At 35.3% G+C, this 27,906-nt stretch overlaps 1 protein-coding gene across 2 annotated transcripts in view; it reads left to right on the top strand.

Moving 5' to 3' along the window:
• Gpm6a (glycoprotein M6A) overlaps nucleotides 1-27,906 on the top strand; it is a 253,667-nt gene that overhangs the window by 211,981 nt on the left and 13,780 nt on the right. For both annotated transcript variants that reach the window (XM_048455766.3, XM_048455765.3), the window contains exons 2-3: nucleotides 14,501-14,693; nucleotides 22,864-23,020. In XM_048455766.3, the coding sequence (XP_048311723.1) occupies nucleotides 14,501-14,693; nucleotides 22,864-23,020 (350 nt within the window). The remainder of the gene's footprint in view (nucleotides 1-14,500; nucleotides 14,694-22,863; nucleotides 23,021-27,906) is intronic.

Genomic DNA, 27,906 nt, shown 5'->3' with positions numbered 1-27,906 from the left:
AGTCCATAGACATTCTCCTACCATCTTTACAGCAATTCTTGTTAATACTTTGCCATCACCGGTGGTGACTAGAGGGAGCTGAAAATAAGCTTTGTGTGTATTCATGAAATTCTGGGGATTAGTAACTGAAAATAAAAAGATCTATGTGGAGAGCAGGTTTTCATCCATAGGCTGAGCTCTCTTAAAGATGCACCCTGTGGTGTGCAGAATATAAAAACAGCTACAAGGCAGGCTCGGCTGTGCCATGTTCACAGGCTGTTTTGTAATACTCTCATCTCTCTAAACCTTCCCTTTTCAGCCCATGGTGTCTAAGGGGCAGAAGGGATATGATCAAAAGAAGGAAACGGCATCAAACATTTGGGGTATGGGATAAATTATGGGTGAAATTGCAGCAATAAGAGAGCGTGCGTCTGTCTTTTGTGATCATAATACGGATTCAAATTGCAACAGAAGCAACAAAATGACAGTCTGAGGCTGTCTCAGATAAAACCAACGTTTCCTCCAAACCTTCAAAAAGAAAATGTATTGAATGCATTTTAAAGAAGGAGGCATCAGGCAATAGAGCCTTTAATGAGCAAAAGGAAAGGGGTGCTTTGGAGAGAGAATAAGAACATTATTCTCTTGGTTTAAAATGCAATTTAGCTTTTCAGAGACTCTGGTGCCTGAGAAAAGACTGTTTGCCACAGCACCTCTACCTTGAAGGGCTGCCGTCAGCCTCGCTCAGGTTCAAATGAGCTGAGATTATTTTTAGACTCTCTCAGACAGAGCTTCAGTAGGATGAAACGGGGCTTACTTCTTAACACAAATTGTGGCAATTTGATTCTAATTGCCCTGAACCAGTTATTATATCTGCAATCTAACATTATCATAAAGCAACAAAATTTATTTTCTTTGCTATGTATTTGAAGTAAGGTTTCAATATAAGAAATACTTGAAATTATAGCCTAAATTTTTGCCTGGTAGCCAGTTTTGATACACTGTAATAAATAGCTATGAAAGAAAAATTTAACTATCTACTTCCTTGAAAAAATGGTCTTTTAAATTTGGAATTAATGTGCAAGTTCAAAAAGTAAGTCCACATTCCATTAAAGACATATTTGAGAAAAATGATTAGATCTGTGAATATTACAGTGAATTAATTCCCTGTGCTATTTTAAAGAACAAACTCTCTACAAGGAACATGCATTTAAAAGGCATTCCATATTTTTAATTTCAAATTACCCTTTCACAGCTTTTATGCATGGTTGGGAATAATTTTCTTGCTGTTTAAACCACTAAGATTCAAAATTTATATTTTTATTTTTAAGAATAGCTTCACATTATTCAGTGATATATTAACCATACTCCAGTTTTTAAACTTATTTACATTTCATCACTTAATGGAATATATTAATATACAGTTCTTATTTTTCCAGTCAAGAGTAGATTTTTATAGAAAACTGGTCCATGGATTTCTCTCTCTCTCTCTCTCTCTCTCTCTCTCTCTCTCTCTCTCTCTCTCTCGTATATATTTCTCTCCTTTGTATTGTGTTATATGGCCTGAACAATGACCAAGTTTGGTTTTAAAAATATAAAAATTCTCTTGGGGTTAGTTTTAAATTTTTTATGCCTTTTTTCACTGTTTAAAAGTAATCATATGGGACCTCAGAGTTCAGAGTAGAGCACTCTACCAGCAATCCTGAGTGTCTGAATCCCATGCACAGAACCATATGATAGGAAAACAGAACCCACTTCCTCGTTGTTCTCGGACCTCCACACTCATACAGCATTGTATTCATAATATACATATACACAAACACACAGATTAATAAATAAAATTTATTACATAAATGTAATAAAAACTACAGTAACAATATGAAATACAGATCAAGATATTTGTTCTTGTACAAATTTACTTCTCACCACACTGAAAATAGTTCACAATTATAGCCGCTTAGTGATGTATACAAGGCGACTTTAACCTTATTATTAGTAATATTATGTCTTTGTTGTTGTTCTTTCAAAGGGTTTCTCTGTGTAGGCCTGGTTATTCTGAAACTTACTATGTAGACGAAGCTGGACTCATAACATAGTCAAGATATTACGATAATATATCTTGACTTTACAGAGGATCATTATAGGTGCTGCTAAGTTTTCTTGCAAAACATATATTTTAAAAGACTGTTAAATGATGATCAATTGCTTTAATTCATCATGTTTATATAAATATGTGGAAACTAAATTTAAATCTACTACTCTGTTATATTATAAAAGTTTTAAAAAGAAACATTTTATAAATCTATGGAGGCTCACTGTTAGTAACGGTACCATAGAACAAAATTAGTAACTTAGAATTTAATTTACTTTAGCAAATAATAGGTTATATGATACATTCTTATTACGAGACATCTACCTTATGACCAAGAAGACAAGGCTTCTGCTAGACATTTATGTAGTAGAATATTTTAAATAGTTCCTGAACCTGAATTGGTGCAATGTGGGATCAGCCAAAGGACAGCCAGTTTTGCACAAGTATCTGAGTCCAAGAGACTTATCCCCTAGGTAGCACAATAATCTGCAGCAATATTCACTAATGGATTTCAGAATCATTTAAAATTTTATTGACTACCAACAAATAACTGGGGGTAGTAAATTCCTTTCGGTAAAAAGAAAAGTTATCTCTTTTCTTAAATTAGCTGTCTTAAGAGGCAAATGTTCTTTGTTTTTGTTGTCAGATTTTTCTCGTTCAGAATTTAAGTGTTCTAAGTCTTCAGGTCCGTTGTGGATGCTCTTCTTCTGCCTTGGTGTACAGTTTTGTGTTTTATTTTGAGTTTTGTTCAGAGTCATACTAAAAATCCTCTCTATGGTATAATCACCAAAGCAGAAAGCAAACGTATCCAAAGCAGTTTGAAAAAAAGTGTCTTATCTCTGACTTTCTTCTCCTATAAGTTTAAGATAATGGCATACAAGAAAGATATTGAATTATCTCTTTAGCAAATCTGACTAACTACTGTTTACAAATTAAGTGATTTTAAGTAAATATAAGGTATATAAGTGAAAACTAGTGTTTTAACTAAAGAGCCACTGCCAAAGTTTCTCATCTCTGGTTCCAAAGAAAGTAACGTCAGGATTCTGCAGAGTGGACAGATTTGATGCAATTATCTTTGAAATAAAATTTCCAATTACTTTATTCAACAATTATTAATTGATTATGTATTATATACTTGATATTAGAATAGGAATTGAGCATACAGAAATTGACAGCATAGAAATTATTGACATCATAGCTTTACAAATCAATAAGCAAAATAAGTAATATATTGAATGATGGTTAGTGTTGTGTAGAAAAAGCAAGTACAGTTCCATGTTTTTTTAAAATTTAACTTTATTGATTTTTTTGTGGATTTCACATCATGCATCTCAATCCCCCTCATCGCTTTTGTCTTTTACCATCTGCTCTTTGCCCTTGCAATCCCCCATCCAAGAGTAAACAAAATAAAGTTTAGAAGAAAAAAATATTGCATCATAAAAGTTGTGGTGTGGCACACTGAGTCACACAGTTTACCCTTTGGTCCATACAACTTGCTTGCAAGTCTTCATTGCAATGAGTCATTGATCTGGGTCTGAGACCTCTGGTTTCTGCTATACAATCGATACTGGGCTTTCACTGCTGCTACTTACTCTTTTTGAACGTCTTGTTTGTTGTCCTATGTAATAGAGATCCTGCAAGTTTGGGTCTGCATGACCGAACCCTATATGTACTCCAGCAGTTCATAAATGAGGTGACTATTGAAATGGGCCAACTCGTGACACCTGCTCTGGATTTGGCTGGTTGAAGGGTTGGCCATCCCACCAGTTCTCCCTCCCTGGTACCAAGCAGGCTAGCTCACCCTATGCAGAAAACAGCAATAGATATGGGGCGGTTCTCCTATTCTTACGTCCTCTGGTCCAGCTCACCTACAACTATACCACCAGGGTCAGCTCTAATGTGTTGCCCAGGAGAGCTGCAGGTACCACCCTGCTGAGTGCTGCTGTTAGTTAGATAGGGAGAGGCAGTGCCAGCTCTTTTGCTCTCCTGTTCACGGAAACAGCTCTCCCATCCACCACAGGTATGTGTGGGGAGGAAGGGGTGATTCTGTCCCCAGCCCATGCTACCATATGGTAGATGAGGGGGTCTGTCTATATCTCTCACTCTTTCTCTCTTCAGGCCAGCTCACCTGCTCTCCAGTCAACAGGGTCAGCTTTGCTGTACTGCCTAAGTGAGACGCAGGGGCTGCTCTCCCTAGTGTTGCCGCTAGTGCTGGGCAGGGCCAACTCTGTGCTGCTTATCCTCTTGGTCTTTACTGGTAACAGGAGCTACTGACATCAAAACAGACAATGGCTGCAGAAGGGCAACAGACATGGGCTTTGGTTGCAATCCAGATCCAGACGTCACCATGACCCCAGGTGGCAAACAGGACACCGGTCTCAGTCCACTTCTCACTGCCTTCGCTTCTTTGGATCTGTCTCTCTCCACAGGGCATGAACCATTCTGTCTCTCTCTCTCTTCCTATCACACCATGTATTTGCTCTCCATAATAGAGCCCGACTTCCTAGTGCCTCAAGGCACTGGTTGCGCTATATTTTCTCCTCCCAGGCCCAAGACAGAAATCCCTGGGTGGGCTTGTGGATCTTTGTCTCCTGCTCAGTATTTATCTACAGGTAGGCTTAAATGGCATAAACTCACATCAGATTAAAGATAACTGCATACTCAATCATCCCTTGCACACAGTGTTGGAGTCATGCTGTTTCGGCTTCTCAGACAAATACCTGTGTCTCCTTTGACAATAATAGGTGGCTGAGATTTGCTCTGTTGTTCCTCGGGCTCAGTCTTTAAGCAAATGAGAAGCTGTGCTTTCTCTTAGTCTGTTGAAATTCATCTCATCTATTTCACCACACTGGAAGAGCGACTTTTGTTTGGAAGGACTACAGGAAGCAGAAAGACCTCAGGCTTGCCACACATGCTAGCTCTGTTTTCATGATTGGGGTGAAGATTGTCATACACATCCAGCTTAACCTACTACGTTCAAGGACGCGAAGTCTCAGCACCCCCTAGTCATACACATCCAGCTTAACCTACTACGGTCAAGGACGCAAAGTCTCAGCACCCCTAGCCACAAGGGTATGCAGAGAAAGCAGCCCCGCTGAGTTCACTAGGCCTATCAAAATATGAGATGATAATAAATTGATCGTTTTTAGATAAAACATATTTAACAGAATTTATTAGGCAGTGGACATGGCAACAAAAGAGCAAATATACAAGTGCATGGATAAACCAATGAATGGATGAGCAATATTTTGAGCAAATGGCTAGAGGTCATGAGAGAGCAAACCATGCAGTTTAGGTGGTTTATACCAAGAATGAATCCACTGCAGGAGCAGATGAGAATTCTGACTGGATCTCCAGATGCCATGTAAACAAGCAATCTGTGGTCCATGAAAACCTTACATATGTTTGGAAGTCAGACCAGAGTTAATAAGCTCCAAACATTTTTCCTCCCAGAACATCTTTTGTTTTGTTGCTGTTCTTCAGATTCTGCAACACATCTCCACCTGACTGTTCCTTTACCCCGGGGGCTTATTTATCACAGCTAGAAGTGTATGGTTCTAATCATTAATGAAGCAATTAGCTTTCTGCCTTGAGGAAACAAGCTAATTAATCAAAACATTCTTGCTAAGTCACTTTGACCAGTACAGAATGTTCTACAATTTGAATATAATTGCAACAAACTGTCTGGAGCTTAAATAGGAATAGTATTACCAAATAAAAAGAAAACGCTTTCCGAAAAAAAAAATCACAGTAAACAGGCTTTGAAATTCATTTCAGTACGGACTCTCGATAATCATTTAGCTATCATATAGCTCATATGGGGCTGGGAGATTTCACTAGTCAGTGCAGTGAATATGACTAGCTTCACAATGTTTCTGTGACATAGAAGGTGTTCACAGAAAATTCAGTGGTATCATTAGCTGTATGTTGTACGCTGTATACTCCAATCAACAATTTTTTAATTTCTCACAGTGATAATTGTTTAACATCTCATAGTTTATTGACAGGCATTACAACTTCATGACGATGAATGCTACCATATATAATGCTTCATTGTGTTCACAGGCGCCACATCTGTACATCAGATTCAGGTAAAACACTAGATTAAACATCTTGAGATCACAACAAAGGGTAATCTAGGATCTTTAGTTATGGCATAATTTCTTGTGTTTTTGGTAGGTAACTACAAAGTTAAGAGGACAAAAGAAAACCTCCAAACTTAGAAGATAATTTTCTAGAATTTGTTATTAGAAAGTAGTTTAAATACATTATTATAGAAATCTAAAATATTTAAAATCAAAATTTGTCACTGGAGTATGCTATTTTGTTAATACCATGTACAAAGATGGTATCGTGAAATATCCACAGGGAAGATTACTTGTGCATAGGTTTAAGACAATAGAAAGTTTTTATTAGTCGGTCAAACCACAATGCAATTCTGAAGCTTTCTGTCTCATCTCATGGTGAACTTTTAAGCCAAAACAAACAAACAAACAAAAAACACATCCTGGGTTGACACATTTTGGTAAGCACAAATAGCCAGAAGCTGAACTGCAGAAGCTAAAAAGCAAGATTAGTACATTTACAGGCTTTCCAAAACCTACAGGGTTTCTGTATTAGGTCTTTGCTTCACTTTTATAGGTGTTGTTGCCTGTGTGTTGTGTTACAAGGCCTAGATAGCACTTTCAACATGGAGTCAGTTGTGCAAAGGTATGGAAGCCGGTTACGATTGTAATGACAGATCACAGATTTATTCACATGCTCACTTCTGTTTGTTACTTAAGAAAACAAATATTTTTAAAAATGTTAATAAAGACGATATTTTTGAATTTTTAATTACTTGATACATAACCTAGTATATTGCAAAACATAGGTTATGGCCCATACTAACAACTAATAAAATTATAATCATTTCCAGTGTAAATATTTTTCATAAGTTTAATTTTGAAATATTATTGTTCATATTTCAATTATGCTGTACTTTATAAATTTTAAGCCTACTGTCAGTTGTTCTGATTTGCTAAATAATGTCACAAGATAGCATATTAAATAATAAATATTTTGCTATAATGTTTTTTGAAGTTTCTGAACAAACATTAAATAATTTTTAATTATTTATTATTAATTATTTTGTCTTATCAGTATGTAGGAACAAGTAATTCCCAAGTCATAGTTTTAATCAATTCTATATAAAAAGCATATAGAGCTAATAGTCACTCAAGAAAACTTTCTTTGACTCTTAAAGTAGTGACTCTGTCTCCCTGATGTTAGATCAGGTATAAAACAGGGGTGAGCGTATGAAATAAGCTTAGCACAGATAGGTTCTGTTCATTGCTCCTGCACTCCTATCCAGGGGATACGTTTCCATATATAACATGATAGGAGATAACCAGATGGACTCCCTTAAGATTTCCACAATAGTCCCAAAGGCTAAATTGAAACTGAGATGAAAGCTCTAAAAAGAGCTGAAGAATGTGAAGCACATTTATTAATATTTTGCCTTTAGCTGATAATATCTCATTCTTCTAAAGATGATGCTAAGGCCCTTATTGATTACAGAGAGTTGTCTAACACCCGAAATGATTTCTGGAGTCTTACTTTTGAAATCTGAAGAATCTTTGAAACAGCATAATCCAGCAGCAGGCTTCAAAGTCTGCTAGGTTTTCACATACAGCCCAGCAGCTCTTTTAAATACCTTCCAACCACTGGGCAGGCAACCAGCAAAGGGAAGTTTAGTGAGTTCTGCCTAGCTGGAGGCTCAGACTCTCAACTGTTAGGAAACTGTTTTGGACTCATGGTTTTATGGAATCCCGACCTCTGTTTTAACCCCTGCTGTTGATAGACCTTCCATTTGCTAGTGAATGTTGAGCTTTGCCCTTACATCTCCCAAGGTGCTTGTTTTTCTTTCCAATTTCTGTCTTTGACTTAGTGTTCTACCATAAATCTTCTTTCTTTGCCTTTTAATCATCTGTTAAAGGGAAGAATTTTGTTACGATGTTTTATTTAATATAATTTCACATCTTTTTATATTTTATAGACTTAATTTCACTTAGTTTTTCCATGGTCTCATTATTAAAATATGATATCAATATTTCAATGTTTCAATGTTTATAATCTATCTTCTCTGTCTAAATTTTCTTCAGACTTCTCACAATCTCACAAATACTGTTTTAAAAACTTGTTTATTGTCTCCCACATCCTTAATATTGATTTTATCAAGTTTTGCATCTTCAGCAATTAGAATAATCCCTGGCATCTCTGTGACGATTCAATAGTTATATACTTAATGTACTAAGAACAAGAAATTCAATAATCTGACACTTAATGGATTAATGAAAATAATAGTGCTCAATAAAATGTTAAGGTGAAATTTTCAGCTACATATTAAAAAATCAGCATGACAGCTTTTTTCTCAATAATAAAAGTTTAATTTGGAGGAGTTAGACAAGGCTGGTCAACATAAAAATAGCAAAGTAGCATAAACTGATTTTACATATGACACAAAAATCATGTTACAGAATTCAAAACAAAAGAGACCCATTTAAATCAGTAAGCCAACATTAAGTTAGTAATAAAACATGGTTTCTCCCTTAGCATCCAAAACACAAAATGGTGTTTTTCTTTTCACACGTTACTGATTTTGGCTAACAGAGGACAGCAAGAATTAAAAATGAGAAGGCCCAGATGTTAAAGTTCTCATAGATGCTGTGATTATCAGCAAAATAATTCAACGTTGCAAAATAATTCTTAGAATCTAAGAAATATTTTAAGGCTTATTGTTCTAAGGTAAATATGAAAATCACAACCCAAGTCTAGTGAATAAGTATATGTAATCAAATGGCTTCTAACATGAATATGGCAAAGCAGGTGAACAGTAGAGGGCACACATGAGGGAAATGAATATGTTGGAGCAGTTTTCTCGATCACAAATCAAGACAGAGATGTGATGTGGTAATTAATGTGGTGTGATGATATATGATATGATTGAGAAATGGTGGAAGGTGGTATTGACACAGAGAGACAATGACCAATTTAGGAGACTAGATGGCCCATAAGCCAAAACAGCTCTTTTCCTAGCTGATCGTGACTAAGGTAGGATTTCTTACTACAGAAAGAATCATCTCCTTAGTAAGTAACACTGAAAAAAATCAGTGAGTAAAATTTTAGTGTGTTGTCAGCCTCACTTTCCAATTTGTTTTCTAAAATTCATAAGTCTACTGGTCTCTCTTTACTGTTGTCTGGTGTACCTTTTTTTTCTTGCTCATTTAGCTTCTTGTTTTTCACTTTGGAACAGTTTGAGAAGTTAATTGTAGGCAAAGATTGTGCTTATTTGTCAATATTTAAGTAGAGATAAGCACGTTGTATACTGCACAGAAAGACAAATGTACAGCTTTTGAAAACAGCCGTATCAAGGGAGCTTCTGCTTCGCTTGCACATTTTACATTGGAAGACGTCTGTTTTGTACCCTCACTAAATAGTGAGCAAAATGCTAGTATTTTACAAGGTGTGTTGAAGACACAGCTTTGTGATTCTTTCAGTATTCGTCTTCATCTTAAACCTGACAACAAGACTTTACTACACTTGAGAGGCTACACCCAGAAACTAGACCTAATAAATGCTTCTGTGTGTACGTACAGCAATAGCATGCAAATTCCCCGTCAATATTCGAACCTTAGCTTTATTCGAGAATTAAAACGGTCCTACTCCCATAATATACATTGTTGAAAGTATACGAAGCCATCATTACTGCTTTTATCGAGATCTTTCCCAAGAAATCTGTGTCCTCCAGGACCAGAACTCCTCTTACTATGCCTCATTAATATTCATTTAATAGAGTGTTTTTGCACTTTCGCTTCAGTAAAAACACAGGATGATGGGGGACAGCAGAATCCTCCGCCTGCAAGGGTGATTATTGGGAGTGCATCCTGGCCCAGGGGCGCGGTTGCCATGGAGACGCTACTGATCTGCCAAGGCTGTTTCTCACTGTGGGTGGAAATAAGCTCTCCTGCCAGCAACTATGTGGGATTCTGGCAGCTGGAGAGAATGTTGAAATGATGTGCTGCGTCTCCATATGTGAGTTCAAAGAGACTTCTTTAAATGCAGTAGGCAACTCCGCTCAGACTCATAGAAAGAATGGGTTTGATTAGGATGCAGTCCATTACAAGCATGATATGTCCCCAATGAGACACTTAAGGATTTTCATTTGAACAAAAGTTTTACAGAGGGTCAACACTTCAATTAAATTTTTCTACCCAGATTATGCAGAAATGAAAACTTAGAGGAATTTGTATTTGTCAGCAAAGGTAACATTATTCTGAATAATTTTATAGCAATGTTTAAATGGAAAGGAAGGATATATTTCAGTACCTTTTGGAGACCTGAAACTAATTTGGAAATGTGTAATAACTTAGAATCATTAACTCTAGCTTTCTCTAGTATTAGAACTTACCTTATAGGTTTCTAAATTTGAAAACAACTAGGAAGTTAAATTTACAAATAATGCTTCAGTCAGTGAGCCCATGATTACTTCTTGGGGAGATGGAACCTGGCACAGAAGCTAATGTTGATCGTATACAGCTCTGTAGGCAAAATGTGACCTAAGTACAAACTAGCTCCACCCTGGCCATTTTGGTGATGATTTTTATGTTATTGTTGTTTTTTTAAAAATTTTGTCTGCTCTTGAGTAACTCTGATTTCATATTTTATTCACCTGTAAAATCTGTGTTCTAGGATAAAGTAAAGGTGATGGTATTCTGAATTTAGAATCATCTCCCTATGTTTGTACTTATAATCAGGTGATTGTGTTGAGCATGACATTGTTTTGACATTTCAAATGTCGGTAATAGGATCTTTCCTAGATGCTATCAAATGTTTTGAGAAAAGGAACAGAGAAGAACCACAAAACTGGGACTTGAAGTCATTGGGACCATTTGATAAACTTGACGAATTAGGAGAATCTTTGTTTTGGGGTTTTTTCCCTGTTTTTTGGGTTGGTTTGGATTTTTAAGTTTGTTTTTTTCTGTGTAGCTTTGGAGTCTGTCCTGGAACTAGCTCTTGAAGACCAGGCTGGCCTTGAACTCACAGAGATCTGCCTGTTTCTGTCTCCCAAGTGCTGGGATTAAAGGCATGTGCCACCACCACCCTGTCTGAATCTTTACTTTTTAATACCAGTGTTATTTGTTTCCCCCATTAATTTCAAATAATAAGTGAGGTGGGAATTATAGAAAATTGAAATGAAGTAGTTTAATTTTTTTTCTGCCACCCTGTTAGTCTCTGCCCAAAACTGGGCTCAATGACATTCTCATACTACACACACTGGTCTCAGCCATCTGTTGGTGATTTTTTTTCTACTATATGAAGTTTCAAGCTGTTCTAACCTTTTCCTCTTCCCCACATTGTGTGTGTGTGTGTACGAAAAGTTCAGAAAATCATTTTGCTATTGAAGAAAGAGCAACAAAACTGTCAAGGTACTCAGGCTCCTAATTAATCTTCTTCTGAGGGAGTTGATATAGGCTGTAATTCTCAAGGCCTGTTTAATGAGCAATATCAAAATAACAGACTAGTTCATTTTCCAAATATAAAGTCAATTCATACAGTAATTTTTAAATTTCATGTTTTAAATGTTATTGCATGTAAATATAGATATAAATTTATAAAGATCAAAGATCTGCAACCAAAAATTAATGCAATTTGAAAACCAAAACATACCCAAATATGTAGACTTTTCAGCCATGATATGGTGTTGCAAGTATAAAGTCCCACAATTAACCTCTATGAAAGGACATAATTAGAATGGAAACCTATTAAGATATTATATAATTACCTTAAGGCCAAGTACATAAAGTATATATGCAAATGTGTTTTATGTTGAGGAATCAATTTCATCCTCAGCTATTTGTTTATATGCTGATATCCTAAAGTTAAAAAAAAAACAGCTTGTTAAATCCAAAGCACTTCTAACCTCAAACACTCCAAATTAGGGATGTTCAACCTTTGTATGCCTTCTACGTAAAGCATGCTTAGCTTTTCCTATGACTGACTTAAGTATAATAGTCACAATCCACTTAAATTCTTACTTATTACTTATTTCTGGAGAGAAGAAAAGCATAATCAATAACATAAAGGGCTTTCTTATTCAAATGGTATTGATCTAAGAATTTTCAAATGGAGCGATGATGGGGTAAGTCTCTGGACTGGAGATATGTGTGGCAGGGCAGACATATCTCTTTATATTTTTTTCATATAAAGCTGAATATATGATGAATATATGAAATCATCTCAGAGACTTGCTAAGCTTCAAATACCAAGTCTGAGGAGGGCTTGGCACATAGTGTCTCACCAATTCTTCTCACTACCAAACATAACCTTTTCAGATCTTCTAGTTAATTTAATTGAACATATCCTGAATTTACCAGGAAAATTTTGACATTGAATTTAAGAATAAGCAAATATGTTTGTAATATATCAGATTAAATGCTCAAAACTCTCAATGGAGGCATAAGTGATGAAGTTCAAAAACAAAAACTGCCTGTTTTTGACAACCATATGAAAGAATAATAATAGTATTAGCTGTAACACAATCCTAACTAATCTTATTAATAAAAACTCTGAGACAGATATCAAGGGTGAATGGAGCCACAAAAGAGACTTCTTACCTCAAACCAAATTGGGCAAGATCCTGTCTCTACAAATTCTCAGAGTGAACTGAGATCCTGCCTTCACCCACCTTATCTTCCTGCCTCCTCCCTAGTGCTGAGATTAAAGGCTTAAGACAGGACTGCAGGGCTCTGTTTCTCTTTTAGATTGATTCAATCTTGTGTAGGTGTAGTTCAGGGTGGCCTTGAACTCCTGATCTTTCTGCTCTATCCTCCCAACTGTTGGGGTGAAAGGTGTGTGCCACCATTGCCTGGTCTCCATGGTTAACTAGGGTCTAGTTGCACCCTCTGATCAACAGACAAGTTCTCTTTGTCAGAAACAAAATATCAAATGAATCAAATGAATCAAGTCTAACAATAACAGCTTACACATATGGAGAACTGAACGTTTATATCACACAGGTATTGTTTTACTTATTGGCTCATTTAATCATTACAGTAACTGTATGGGATTGTGTACTTATTTTCATCATTTTTTCAAGATAATATCAAAAGGATGAATCTGCCTGTTTTCTGTTTTCTTTTTTTAAATTGATTTTTATTGAGCTCTACATTTTTCTCTGCTCCCCTTCAACCCTCCCCCAAGGTCCCCATGCTCCCAATTTACTGAGGAGATCTTGTCTTTTTCTACTTTCCATATAGATTAGATTTATGTATGTCTCTCTTAGGGTCCTCAGTGTTATCTAGGATTGTGATTTGTGGACTGGTTTTCTTTGTTTTCTGTTTAAAAACCACTTATGAGTGAATACATGTGATAATTGTCTTTCAGTGTCTGGGTTACCTCACTCAAAATTAAAAAGGGAACACTTCTGCATTGCTGGTTGGAATGCAAGCTAGTACAGTCCCTTTGGATGTCAGTGTGGTGATTTCTCAGAAAATTAGGAAACAACCTTCCTCAAGACCCAGTAATACCACTTTTGGGTATATATCCAAAGGATGCTCAATCGTGCCACAAGGACAATGCTCAACTATGTTCACAGCAGCATTGTTTGTCATAGCTAGAATCTGGACACAACCTAAATGCCCCTCAACAGAAGAATAGATAAGGAAGATGTGGTACATTTACACAATGGAGTACAACATAGCAGAAAAAAATAACAACATCTTGAATTTTGCAGGAAAATGGATGAAGCTGTTTTTTGCTTTCTACTGTGTCCATGTTTTCTGGAAATAGAGAAGAAAGAAAATCAGACAATATTTGATTCATTCCAAATATTCAAGAAATTAAAGACGAGTTCTGAGTTCATATATGTGTGTTCTTTATATGGTAACTCATAATGAAAAATCTATTTGTAGATTCAAATACTCTCTGATTTTATTTCTTCTCTATTTTCAGAATCTGTAGGTCAAAATTTATTTAGTTGGGTTGACAATTGAGCACTGCAGGTTTGAAATAATTATCTGAGAAAAATGCACAAATTGTTCAAATGAATAGATATTACTTATGTGAAATAAAAAGTGAAATATGAGACCAGTGACCTTAAGCAGAATGCTATGCCTGTTGTGTAGTGGTTTATAGTGAGAGTCTGGTTAGAAAAGAAGGACTTCAGTTAGGCTAGAAGTAAAGGATGTGACCATAGCTCTGTAAGCATCCATGTGGCTGTGAGTATGGTTGTAAGAATGGACCTCATCTCTACTCTTTCGAGCTCCCTCAAGGACTTGACTTAATGTGGTTGACCAAGAATCGTTTATCAATGCCAATACTACTTCTTATAGGGTTGAGGTCATAGAAATATTTAACCTGAATTTTCACCTTTCTTCTGTTGCTTTTCTATAGGGTGTTTTGAGTGCTGCATCAAATGCCTGGGAGGTATTCCTTACGCTTCTCTGATCGCCACCATCCTGCTGTATGCGGGCGTTGCCCTCTTCTGTGGCTGCGGTCATGAAGCCCTTTCTGGCACCGTCAACATTCTGCAGACCTACTTTGAGATGGCAAGGACTGCTGGCGACACCCTGGATGTTTTCACCATGTGAGTCAGCCTTTATGTCCACGTTTTGTAGAGAGCTTATGTTGTTTGCGGTCCTCTTTCTTCTTTCTAAATAAAGAGATGTCTAGCTGAGTAAGGTGATGATGAATAAAAAAAAAATCATGAGACAAACATGGTTCTGAAAAGCATTGATCTGTCGACCAATCCAAAGCACTTTGCATAGAATACGAGACCAAATTAACAGAGGTTTATCCTAGACTCTGACTTGAATTAAATTACCAATAAGCAGGGAATTTTTGCCTTGCTTGTCAAATGCGGGCCTAGACCCACCCCCAAAATAGAAAATAGTGAAAAGACAGATGACAGAGGCAAGTACCCATCTAGACTTTGGTGCTAATCCTAGAAAATTCATAGAATTCTAAGGAGAATCAGACGCTTCACAATTTTAATTCAACCATGCATGTATTACCTTACTTTCTTTACCGCACAGAAAATATTGTTAGAGGCTTTTGTGGTCTTTGGTAAGACAAAAATTACATATTAAAATGTTTTTCTCTGAAATGACCAATTACATTTTTCATCTCCTAAAATATAAACTATTAGGATTATAAAATCTTGATGATCTAGAAATAATATTTTTGTAAATATAATTTTATCAGTCTAGAAGTGAAAGTTTTAGTCCTAACATCAATCTCTTATTAATATTATAGAGAACAAGTACTTAGGATTCATTTACAATAAGTTGTTAATTCTTGCCATCTGTTGGGTTATTTCATAATCATAGACATAAATACCATATTTATTAGGAATTTTTTGTTTAAAATATGAGCTATCTGGCCCCCAAACCATTCACGTTTTTAGCTTTGAAATTACTTGCACTTACTTTCATTTATTTCATGCTGTTTGGCCTTATGTGTTTGAATTTTTTTAATTTTTGTCTTTCTAAAACACTCAGTTGTTTTTCTTTTTATCCACATTTTTCTGGAATCGGATTGTTGATACTTTCAAATCTTAATGGTTATCTAATTAGCTATGCAACCATTGCTTTTTACTCAGATCCTTCTAGATAAATAATCAAGTGCAATTCGGATTGATTCAAGGTTGTTCATATTATCTTGGTGCCCTTAGAAACTCCTTAGTAGAAGAAAATGATCTTACAACTACAAAATCAAAAGTATACAACATTATGGACCAAGTGTGGTATCACACACCTTGAATCCCAGCACTTGAAAGGCAAAAGCAGACTGATCTTTGTGAGTTCCAGACCAACTTGGTCTACATATCAAGTTCCAGAGTTATATAGAAGACTCTGTCTCAAAAACAGTATATAATATGGCTAAATTTCTTCATTCTCCATAAACTAAAAATCATTGTTTTCAGCGATCACTTTAATAAGTTGTATCTTTTAATTAATTAAAGTTAATAATTCTCTGTGAAAAAGAAGAAAATGGGGTTGCACATTCCTGTCACATAAAGAAACCACAATTCTCTACTCTCAGAGACAGAGTTTATGTTCTTCCAAAACAGGAAACAACAGAAATTTTAGGGAAAAGATATTTAGCTTTTATATTTATCAGAAATATTTGAAGATTTGAACACTGATAATTTCTAAGCAGTAAGAATGGAAAGAGGACAAATAAAGCCTATAACCCTTTCTCCAACATCAGCGAGAAGAAAAGGTTATTGCTAAAGCAGTGAGATCAGTGAGGGCATGTGGTACAGCTCTGTGAGCTCAGCTACTGGATGCTGGGATAGGGAGAAGAGCACATTCAAACCCCAGCTGGGCTGCAGAGTAAGTTCAATGCCAGCCTGGGAAAACTAGTATACGTCGTTCTCAATACTGAAAGCACAAATAGGACTGGGGTCCAGCTCAGTAGCAGAATATTGGTAATACTTATATGGTAAGCATGATGGCATCATCTAATATATATGAGGTCCAATTCCCTAGTACCGAAAAGAAGTAGGAAATAATTAAAAACTACAGCCTTTAAGTCTGAAGTATCCATGTCCCAAAAAACTTGCAAATGAATGCTTATTAGCAGCTTAAAATTTGTCAATTTCATATTGTAATGTTATTTCACAAATCTTTTCTAAATTATCACTATCCTTTGAAGTGGATAATAAATATGTATTTCCATAACTTATTGTCATAGAGTTTAAAAGTAGCAAACACATAAAACCAAAACCTGATAGCTATCAGCACCTTAGATTTAAGTTTCCAGGAGAACCTATTTCCATTTAGGAAAGATCACTTTGACTGCCAGAGAAGGCTTCATATGGGTTCGAAAAGTAGATTAAACCTGATTGTGTTCCTAGAAAGGGATGGAATAGAAAGAAACAGCAGAAAGAAATAAACGAAGCTCACAATAAGACAACTAAAATTCACAGGATTTCAGATGTCACGGTCAGCTTGCTGTATCTCTGACATATCGCTAATCAAAAGAACTGACAATCTTACAAGGTACTTACCAAAGCTTTGGGTATAGCAGTGGCATTGGGGAGAGATATAAGATGTCATTAATTAAACCTTTCAAATGCTTTTCTTCTTTTCTCTGTATTTCAACTCAACAGGTTTGCCTGTGCTGCAGGAACTCACTCTGTAGATCAGGCTGGCTTCACACTTACAAAGATCTGCCTGCTTCTGCCTCTAGAGTACTGGTATTAAAGGCGTGTGCCACCACCGCCAGGCTCAATCCAAATGTTTTAAAACAAAGCATCTTATAGCAATTTAGCTTTAGGGAAAAGGTCCTCAGATTCTAAGCACATTTTCAAAAAGATGTCAAACTGAATTTTGTTTTGAAACTTGCCTGTTTCTGGTCTGGTTTACTTTAAGTTGCCATAAGAAACACCTTAACTACCAGCAACTTGGGGAAGGAAATGGTTTATTTGTCTTACAGATTAAAGCTTATCGTGTAGGAAAGCCAAGAGAGAAACCAAAATAAAATCAATTATCTAATTATTTAATCAATTAATTTCCAGAATCACTTTTATTCATTACTCATACTTATCCTGTGGAATATAATTAAGCTATTTCAAAATCTCACTGGTCTATCAGGGCGTGGTAAAGCATGACTTTCATTCCAGGACTCAGGAGACAGAAGTAGACTGATTTCTGTGAATTCCAGGACAACCCGGTCTACTTAGTGAGTTTCAGGACAGCCAGAGATCTATAGTGAGACCCTGTCTTGGAGAAATTAAAGAAAAAGAAAAAAGAAAAAAAAAATCCAACTGGGTTATTGCTAGTTAGTTCCGGAGAGTTTTAGTAAGATGATTTCATGGATATATTTTAATGTGATAAAACTGACATTTTCTTTTGAGCTATATCTTAGCATAGCTGGACAAAATATGTTCTCACTGTTCATTATTTTAAGCTACCACAGATGTCCTGGAAATCCACAGCTTCTCTATATTTAGTCTGCATTCAAACTGCTTTATTCAGTTACAGCACATGAAGACTGTAAGGAGCCATAAGTCTAATAAATGACTATGTATATTAGAAATTATAACGTTGCATGCTAGATGTTTAGACAACAAACTTGCAAATACCAGAGATATCTGATGGAGCTCTGAAGATAAAATCTGTGGGAGCTTTGGAAGGGGAATCTAGAAAAAACTTTAGATTATACATTTTTATATTTTACATTTGATCTGCTATATGAGAAATTAGATGAATGAGTAATAAAGTATGTTTGGAATAGAAAGAATAGTATATTGATTGGGGTTCAAATTATTTCTCTTTTCATAGTTCAAATTTATTTAAATTCATTTTATAGGCTTCATGGAGCTTCCCAAAGGATTAAATCCTGCTCCTTGAAACAAAAAAACAAAAAAAAACAAAAAAAAAAACAAAAAAAAAGAGGAGGTTTGCACTATCAAACTCTTAGTGTGGTGAAAAAGAAATAATAAATTCATAAACAAGATGTCAAGGTTAGGATGGGTATTCGAGGACCAGTGATATTAAAGGAGATACAAAATGCAGAGTAAGAACTATTAGGCACTGGGGAGCAAATGTGAGGCGTATAGGTGATATATCCTGCTCATAAACATGTTCTTTGAAAAGAATGTGTAGGAGAATTATTGTAGAGAAAGCATGTGGCCAATTTTAGTTATTTACAAACTCTTGTTTTATCCACATATTGTTTCCTACTTGAAAGGAAAATGAGGTAAAAGATAAAGGTAAAATTTAAAAGATAAAGATAAAGGTAAAAAGATTTCAGAAGACCCATAATTTCCACCTGTGTTCCTCAGTATCCGAGGAGTTGCAGATAAGTCTGTCGCTGACTTCCTTCTTCTGCATTATATTTCATGCATGTAATCATGAATATCGTCACTGCTGTATTATACATTTTAACTTCTCAGTTAATGATGAGCAGTTTTGTCATGATCTAGTCAATGTGGTGGAGCCTTAAAAGAAAGAAGAGGAAGAGTTTCTAATAGTTTTAAAATCTGTTGGTAGAATTTTCAGCATCTCTGTCTAACATTACTCATTGGTTTCTCAGAAGCTCTTTTTAGCCATTGTAATGTCAATTTGGTTCCTAAAATTCAACTCATATGTTGGCTCCAAACTTGTAATGTTCATAATTTAATCTACTTCTTCAATTGGTCCCCCACTTCAACAACATCTACGTATTAGCACAACCACTTGGGCCTCCTCATTCAGAAAATGGCTTGTTATCTCTTGCGTGAGGAAGAGTAACTCTTCCAATTTGTGATTCAGAATCTCTTAACTGAAAAAAATTTTTGACAGTGTGGTATTGCTGTGATTCTAAATCACTATTTGACAAAGCAAACAAGAGGCGGCTAAGTATTTACCACTGCACAACACAATCATACAGACAATGAAATGTAGAGCATGGCTGAAAGCATACATCAAAAGTTGACCAAGACAATTAATTAAGTGATTTGGCATCTTGAATAAATATCCTGAGGTTTGATCACATGCTAGCTTTACTCCTAAATAAAACTTTCTATGTAATTTATTTCTTAAAGGTTGTATTTGAATTTTAAATAGTAATAATAAATATTCAGAATCTGATAACATTGATTTACAGACAGAATAGAATTTATTTTTAAAATGATTTAAATCTGACTTCATACTGATTCCTCAAAAATTAATTTACCAGATTATGAATTATTTAATACTTTAAAAACAAAAACAGTAACCTTAGATAGATTAACTAATTTTGTTCAAAGTAACATTATGAATTTATAATGTCTAAGTTTTTATTGTTCATATTTATTCTTTAGAAATTAAAGAAATACAAAGCACTTAACAACATCTTAATGTTTGAAGTAAGGAAATGAGATAGCAAAGGATGACAAACTAAAGCTGAGACACCATGGCAGCCATAAGCTCTTTCTACTCATCTACAGTATAGACAGTTAAACCAAATATTTCACCTTCCACTTACAATAACGCTTCAAGAACAGGTGAATTAGAGTTGATGGGAGATTTCTGATTAGTCTTGGATTTTAGAACATACTTTAAATCACAGTTAAAACTTGTTCTACAAAATCTTACTGACTTGATGACTTCAGAAATAATAATTGAATAGTGTACATTTTTACTAAGCATTTTTTTTCAGGCTTCTAATTCTTAAACACTTTTTACTAACAGAAGCTAATTTTTTCTTAAAACTAAGAAATTGATTATTTCACAGTTTCGAGATCAAAAGAAGCAGGTCTTACTAGGTTTATTGCAAGGGGCTGAAATCAAGATGCTGGCAAAATTTTGTTCCATCTGGAATCTCTGGAGTTGTTCCATCCTACAAAAGCCACCTGCATTCTTGGCTCCTTGTCTCTTTCCATCTGCAAAGCCAGCCATGTGGCATCCTGAAATCTCTCTCTGAATTCTATAGTGACACTCTTACATCTTTAATTGTAAAGATTAGTACAATTGCATTGAACTCACCCATTTTCTCCAGAAGAATTTTTCTATCTGGAGATTATTAACCACATTCTTCAAAGTCTCTTTGATGGTAAAAATGACTGAACACTGCTTTCTGTGGAGTAGGATGTAAAGACCTATAGAGACCATTATTTTTTCCACCATTGTTAAAAGTAGGGAATTGGGGAAATGGGTCTCCATATAATAGAATGTGATATAATTTTTTTGGCTATAATTTTAGTTTTAATTTTTTTGTTTTTTATTGATTTTATTGAGCTATACATTTTTCTCTGCTTCCCTCCCTGGCTTTCCCCTTCTCTTCAACCCTCTCCCATGGTCTCCATGCTTTCAATTTGCTCAGAGGATCTTGTGACATAGTTTTAAAGACCACCGAAAATACGAAGACCACCGAAAATATGTTCCATTTCAGTAGCTATGATGCTTTGGCTAAGAAGAAATTTTTCAAAGGAATTGAATTAAAAATTATTTAATAAATTGAGAGGATGTACACTGATAATGTTTTTCTTTTTTCACATTTCTCTGTAAAAACATGTGCTGTTTTTAGTTGGTTAGAAAGTTGTATAAACAAACATTGAGAAATCTGAAAGGATTTATATAGAGACAAAATATCTGACAAGTACAATATTATAAATTGTCATTCTGTAATTGACAGTAATGAGTTCATATCTTGGTGAATGTGAATCCAAAACAACCTAGGTAAGATACGAGAGCAAACAAATATTTATTACATCCAGCAGATAAAGAGGGCATGAGATTTATCTTCATATCAATGTTCTCTCCTATGATTTCTTTCAACTAAAAATATATATATATATATATATATAATCACATAATACTTGTATATATTACCTGAAAATATAGATGATACATAATATATTATATATGAATATAAATATATTTTATATAATATAAATTGTATTATAAAATTATATGTATGAAATTTTATATAAAATATAAATTATAGATAAAAGTATTTTCTTTCTGAGTGGGTAGATTCTGAAACATGTTAAATTCAAGATGCACATTACTGAGCATGCTCAATTTAAACTCCATTTCAGTTCAGTAAGGAAAGATAATTTACAGGAAAACTCAGCACATTTCTGTTTGTATTAAATATAGAAGAAAGGAGCATCTTAGGATAAACTTAGCTTGTTTTTCCTGATAAAACTTTAGCTTCAGCCAAAGAATGGGACAATTGAAAACTACATTAACATAGAAACATGCCTCTAAACACGCTTCCCTACTTATCTGGTAACAGTAATTTGAGCATTTATTCCAAAAATTGAAACAGGAATCTTGAGGAAATAGCTGAACTACCATGTTTATTGCATCAACTTTTACTGTTGAGGGTGTTAAAACAACTTGAATTCCAAAGATGGATATGTAGGTAAAGAAAATATAGTATATAGGTAATGAACTACTGTTGACCATTAAAAAAGACATCCTGACATGTGTTAAAATGTGAATGAATTGCAAAGTTTCACATTAAGTGAAAAATGCTACATGCAACAGAACACTGATTAGATTGTATATATAGCATAGTCTGCCTCATAGAAACAAAAAGAAGAATTTTGATTGAAAGGAGCTAGATCAGAGGGTCAAATTAACTTGATATGTTTTTCATTAGTATGATTACCCCAGTTATCAAATTACTTTGATCAAACTCTTAATTATCTACACAATTAATTATCAGTGTGATTCGAGAATAAGAAAGACCGTAGAGGAAGAGGACAAAGTCTACATATACAAAATACTCAGATCCCTTGGTGATAAATAATAAAAATGGCAGTGCAGAATTTATATGTAAACATTAGACATATAAAACACAAATGTTTTATAATCCACCTATCACTTTTAATACCAAAGTTATTTTACTTTAGTTTTATTATCCAATGTTTCATTTAATATAATGTTGGGATTCAATTCAATCCATCCTTCCTTTCTCTCCCCCATTTTCCCTACTTTTTTCCTCTGAATTTCATGTACTCTCACTCTCTGTTCTTTAATTTAATATTTACTGAGTTCATTTAATGCTGTCTGTGTGTGCATGGGTGTGGGACCATATGCTGGAGCCTGGTCAACCTCTCAGGGATCATGTCCCTGAAGAAAAGTGACTTTTCCTCTCTCAGTAGGCATCCCAATAGCTCCTCCTGGATCCTTGCAGAGGTTTTGGATGCTTGATTTTATACATATCTTCTGCTTTCATTTCCAAAGATCCATGAACACCTGAGGTTTAATTATTGAAATCAAATTACAAAAAGTTATGGAAATGACTCATGTGTTTTGGTTCTTTTTTGTCTCCAGGATTGACATCTTTAAGTATGTGATCTATGGCATTGCGGCTGCTTTCTTTGTCTATGGCATTTTACTGATGGTGGAAGGTTTCTTCACAACTGGGGCCATCAAGGATCTCTATGGGGACTTCAAAATCACCACCTGTGGCAGATGTGTGAGCGCCTGGGTATGTAATTTCTCTGCACTCAGTAGGAAATGTGGGTTGATCTCCACAGCACAGAGATGTTTGCGCTCACCTGCAGAGATAGCTGAAGCATTCTTCAATGTAGTAACATTTTCTTCGTACATCTTCAAAATAAAATTTCTAAATTAATAGCATTTGTTGTGAAATATCAATTTTAATTTCTCAAGTTATATGCATTGCAACTAATTTTATTTGTACATGAGAAAATATTTATTGTTATTTTCTTAAAGAACCTTGGATTACCATACAAAATAATAGAAGGTTTTTCCCCTAATCTATAGGCAATGCCTATATATATGCATGGAAGTTTCTGTCTATACTTTTAAATATTTTTTTACTAAGCTATATATTTGAGGGCAACTATTTCATAGAATTTCTCCTTTTATAAACTCATTGTTGGCCTTCAATATTTATTGATGAGGTGTTTAGTAGTAAATCAGATCAATATTAATAACATAGAATTAATTAAATACAAAACATGCATGAGAGTAGTAAAAAATCAAATGTGATAGTTGAAGGTGGTGTGTCATGTTTTTGCAGATTTAGTTTTTCCAAAACGTGTCAAGGAAACACCAATCCTTGACTGGCCTTTCTTTCTATTTTGTTGTGACTACAAGACCATGTGTTTAATTGCAGAAAATAAGTCATAACATGATAGTGATCAGTAACAGGGAATAATAAATTACTTCAGTCTCACAGAAAAAAAAATAAAAATACATGTTACCAGCAAGACTTTATAACAAACAACTTATGTAACCAATTTATGATGCTACTAGGTTGAGTTGTGGACATATATTTCTGTTTAAGGGAAACTTATTTGTTTTTTTTTTGAGACAGGGTTTCTCTGTAGCTTTGGAGCTGTCCTGAAACTAGCTCTTGTACACCAGGCTGGCCTCGAACTCACGGAGATCCGCCTGCCTCTGCCTCCCAAGTGCTGGGATTAAAGGCGTGTACTACCATCGCCTGGCCAGGAAAACTTATTGAAATTTCTAACATGTGATATAGATGTATGTGAGGAAAGCTATAATTTCAATAATGTGACTTCAGGGCTGAAAAAAGGGATTGCCACCTAAATTCTTTAGATTAATAATATCAAATTTCAGATTCAGAGGAAGTAATATACATGAACATCTTAGAGTGATGTGAGAAGTATTCGCATTCTGTTCTTGTACAAAAGGCAAGCTTCTGACCTTAATTTAATTTCTAGTTTGTAAGAATGTGTAATAAATCAGTTAATGATGAGCTTCTCTCTTATTCAGATACCTCATGATAGAGTCTTGGTGAGACTTAGAAAGTCATTTCTCTTCTCCGAGTCAATGTAGACTTATTTGACAAAAATCAAGATCACCTTTGAAGTTCTGAGTCCATGTTACAGAAGTGGAAGGGCAAGAGCACGGGGTCTATAAACTCATCTCTAATGGCACAGAACGTCCCAGTGGCAGCGCGGTTGAAGTCGAATATGTTATTTCATTCAGAATAGTAAAATCATCACATAGTATTTATAATCACAAAGAAAATTCACATCTATGTACAGATAATTATCCACCTGTCATTCAGTGTCTTAAAAAGGATCTAGAATACCTATTTTTAAATTGAATCATGAGCTACACTATGTTTCTACAATAGTAGCAACTGTGTCACCAGTCACTCCTAACACACCAGAAGGTTGGCACAAGTAGCTTCAATGGCTTTGCAGCAGGTAGGCAGCCCACAAAGATCTGCCTGCCCACTCCTGAAGCACCTGTTCTGGCATCCAGGCTTGATCAGAGCTGAGAGAAGCAGAAATTGTGATCTTCAACACATTATTGAGTGAGGCCTGAGATTACTGTGTGAAAAGGACCAACTCTAGGGCCCAAGAAGTAAATAGTGAGGCAACACTGACTCCACTTGATCTTGTAGGCCTGTTTCCTAATGATCATCACAGTATTGAATCAGAAGAGAAAAGAAAAATTCTGGTTCTCTCTTCATCTGGTATCTGTGTTTCTTCTGCTATATCCATTTTTTGTTGTATAACTGACAGCCAGTACATAAGACTAGAGCTGCTGCTAAGCTTCCTGTAATTTTTAGGGCAGTCTCCATACCAAATAATTATCTGATACAAATTTTAATAATGCCAAATCTGAGAAACCCTAATTTAGAAAGTTTGGTCTTAAGCCTCTCTCACGCCTAATACTGCCAATTTCTGTTCCTTCGCAATATATCTCTCACTTACAGTCTTTTCATTTTAGGAGTTCTATCTTATAGAATTCAATGGCAAAAAAAAGAGACCTCCATATCCAGTATACCCACAAGACCTGTCTTTTCCATAGGACAACACTACTTAATACTGCATACACATTTTGTCACTTGCAGAGATGATTCAAATAAAGTTATAGCCGGCATTGAAATGGCCTAAGCACCTTTTGCTCTTAAATTATCCCAGTCCTCATATGTGGCCGCAGTTAAAAAACATTATCACAGCAATACTTTATAATGTCTACATGGGGTAAGAACTTGGTCAATAACATGGTTCAACACTCGTACTTTAAGTCTTAGTTATTTAACTCAGAACCCACTCCACAGTGAACAACACGTTCAGAAAAATATATTGAAAGCTTTCCGAGGACAAGAAGAGAAACAGGATAGATTGCCTGTGTCGCGTGAATTGCAGAGCCTCCTTGAACTTACAAAGCAAGCCCTGTTTCATGATACTCTCCCACATTTGCTGTGCCAGGGACAAAACGCTGTTCAGGAGAGCATTAGTTGCAAATAGTAAAAATGCTGCAATAGCAAGCCTCCTTTCCCCCAAAAGAGTTTTACTATCAGGACTTCTTTACATTTCAAATGGTTTTCAATAATTTCTTAAGACTTTTTTTCTGTTTATATAAATGAATTTTGGATAATTTTACCTATCCAAATTGTTCAAGTTCTTTTAATTTATCCCAACATGAAATTAAATATGCTTCTCTTATCTTATATATACATCCTTAATTGAAACACATAGTGCTGGTGGTAAAAATCATAACAATATCATCAATTTTAAAAGCAGGTAAGTGTTGGTCAGAGTTCCTTATATGGCATTTCCTTTATTAAAAGTTTCACATGTATCAGCTAATCGCATAAACTTGTGTGGGATATATGAAATCTACTTAGAGTTATTATTTCCACTTTGTAAAGGTGGAAATAGAAGTTAAGGAAGATTCTAGCTAATGTTAAAATGACTCTGTTTCTAAACAATATGCCGTATGCTCCCTTTTTGTGAAATAAATGTGATGTTTAGACAGTGTTACAATGAATGTAATCAATGTTTATTAAATGATGGAAGGCTAGGTGGGTAAAGGTGCATGCCATACAAATCTGATAACCATCATTAAACCTCTGGAACACTTGCAATGGTAGGGGGCAATGAACTCTATAAAGTTGACCTGTGCCCTTTATACATGTGCTGTAGCTTGCATTCACCTACACTCACACACAAACAAGAGAAAATAATACCCACCCCTCTTTTAATTAAATAAGAGAATAGACCTTTGTCTTTTATATTTGATTAAACTGCAAAAATAGTGCACAGTATTGTGGGCGGTGCACTGCTGGAGAGACACTGTCTTATCTGTGGTTTGGAATATGCTGTGATGCTTAACAGATATTTCTAACTTTAGTTGTGAAAGGAGTTGTGTAACAGGTAGACAAAGCTTTATGAATTGGTCCTCATGAGATAATACAGAGGGGTCCATCTAGTACTGTGTTACATTTTATACACTCAAGGATGGAAAAAGTAAACACACACACACACACACACACAATAGATAACCACTCCCTTTCTCTGGTAGAGACAAGGAAAGAAAATGTAGACTACACACAGCAGTCAATTATGTTAATTATGCTTTTAAACCTGGAATTATCTATATTTCCACATAGAATATTATTGTAAGGAGCCGCTTTTTGGTTCCTGGCTGCTCAGTCCTGAAATAATCACACAGAAACTGTATTAATTAAAACACTTCTTGGCTAATTACTTAAGTGTATTGCTTACATCTAGATTTAACCCATCTCCATTATTTGATATTTACCATGAGGCTTGCGGCCTACTGGCAAGGTGTCTGTCTCTAGTGGTGGCTCCATGGCTTCTCTCCTACTCATTCTTTCTCCCAGCATTCAGTTTAGTTTCCCCCACCTACCTCTATTCCCTGCACAGGCCCAAGACTGTTTCTTTATTAAACAATAATATTCACAGCATACAAAGGGGAATCCCACATCACCTCCCGTTTTCAATTTAAATGAAAAGGAAAGTTTTAACATTAAAAAAAACATATAACAAAACAGGTATCAAGCAATAATTTATTACAGTTACAATGTTTATATCTACCTTATCTTTTATAATAACTAAGGAAAACTATAACTATATCATTCTTCAACTCCATCAAAGACTACAGAAGGAAATAATATTACCTAAGTAAACAGGAAGTACATTGTAAGCAACTGCCAAACCTCTAGAATTGACAGAGACATCACATTGCCTGGATTGTCACCCAATGTTCATCTGTATCATTGGGGCATCCATCTTCAACCTATAGGCCCATAGTATCCAGCAGACTTTTCCATGAAGCAGGAAATTTCAAAGATAGTTCCGCCTGTTGGCAGCTTGTCAATCACTTTCTTTTGTGTCCTGCAGAATGTCTAGCAAACTCTTTTATGAAGCAGGAACCCCGGAGGATTGTCTCACCTTTAGGCAAGTTTAGCAGTCATTTCTCTGTGGGTCCTGCATGTCCAGTTCACACAGCTTACCATCAAGCAGTCCAGGCAAGAGTTGTTTCTTGCCCAAATCGCTAACAAACTCCATAAGAAGCCTCTTCCATGTCCATCTTCCTTTTGAAGTAGATTGGAGCTGC

Source organism: Myodes glareolus, chromosome 23, assembly GCF_982192425.1.
Source record: "Myodes glareolus chromosome 23, mMyoGla1.1, whole genome shotgun sequence".
In the NCBI taxonomy this organism is placed as follows: domain Eukaryota; kingdom Metazoa; phylum Chordata; class Mammalia; order Rodentia; family Cricetidae; genus Myodes; species Myodes glareolus.
This window is presented reverse-complemented; position numbering and strand designations above follow the sequence as displayed.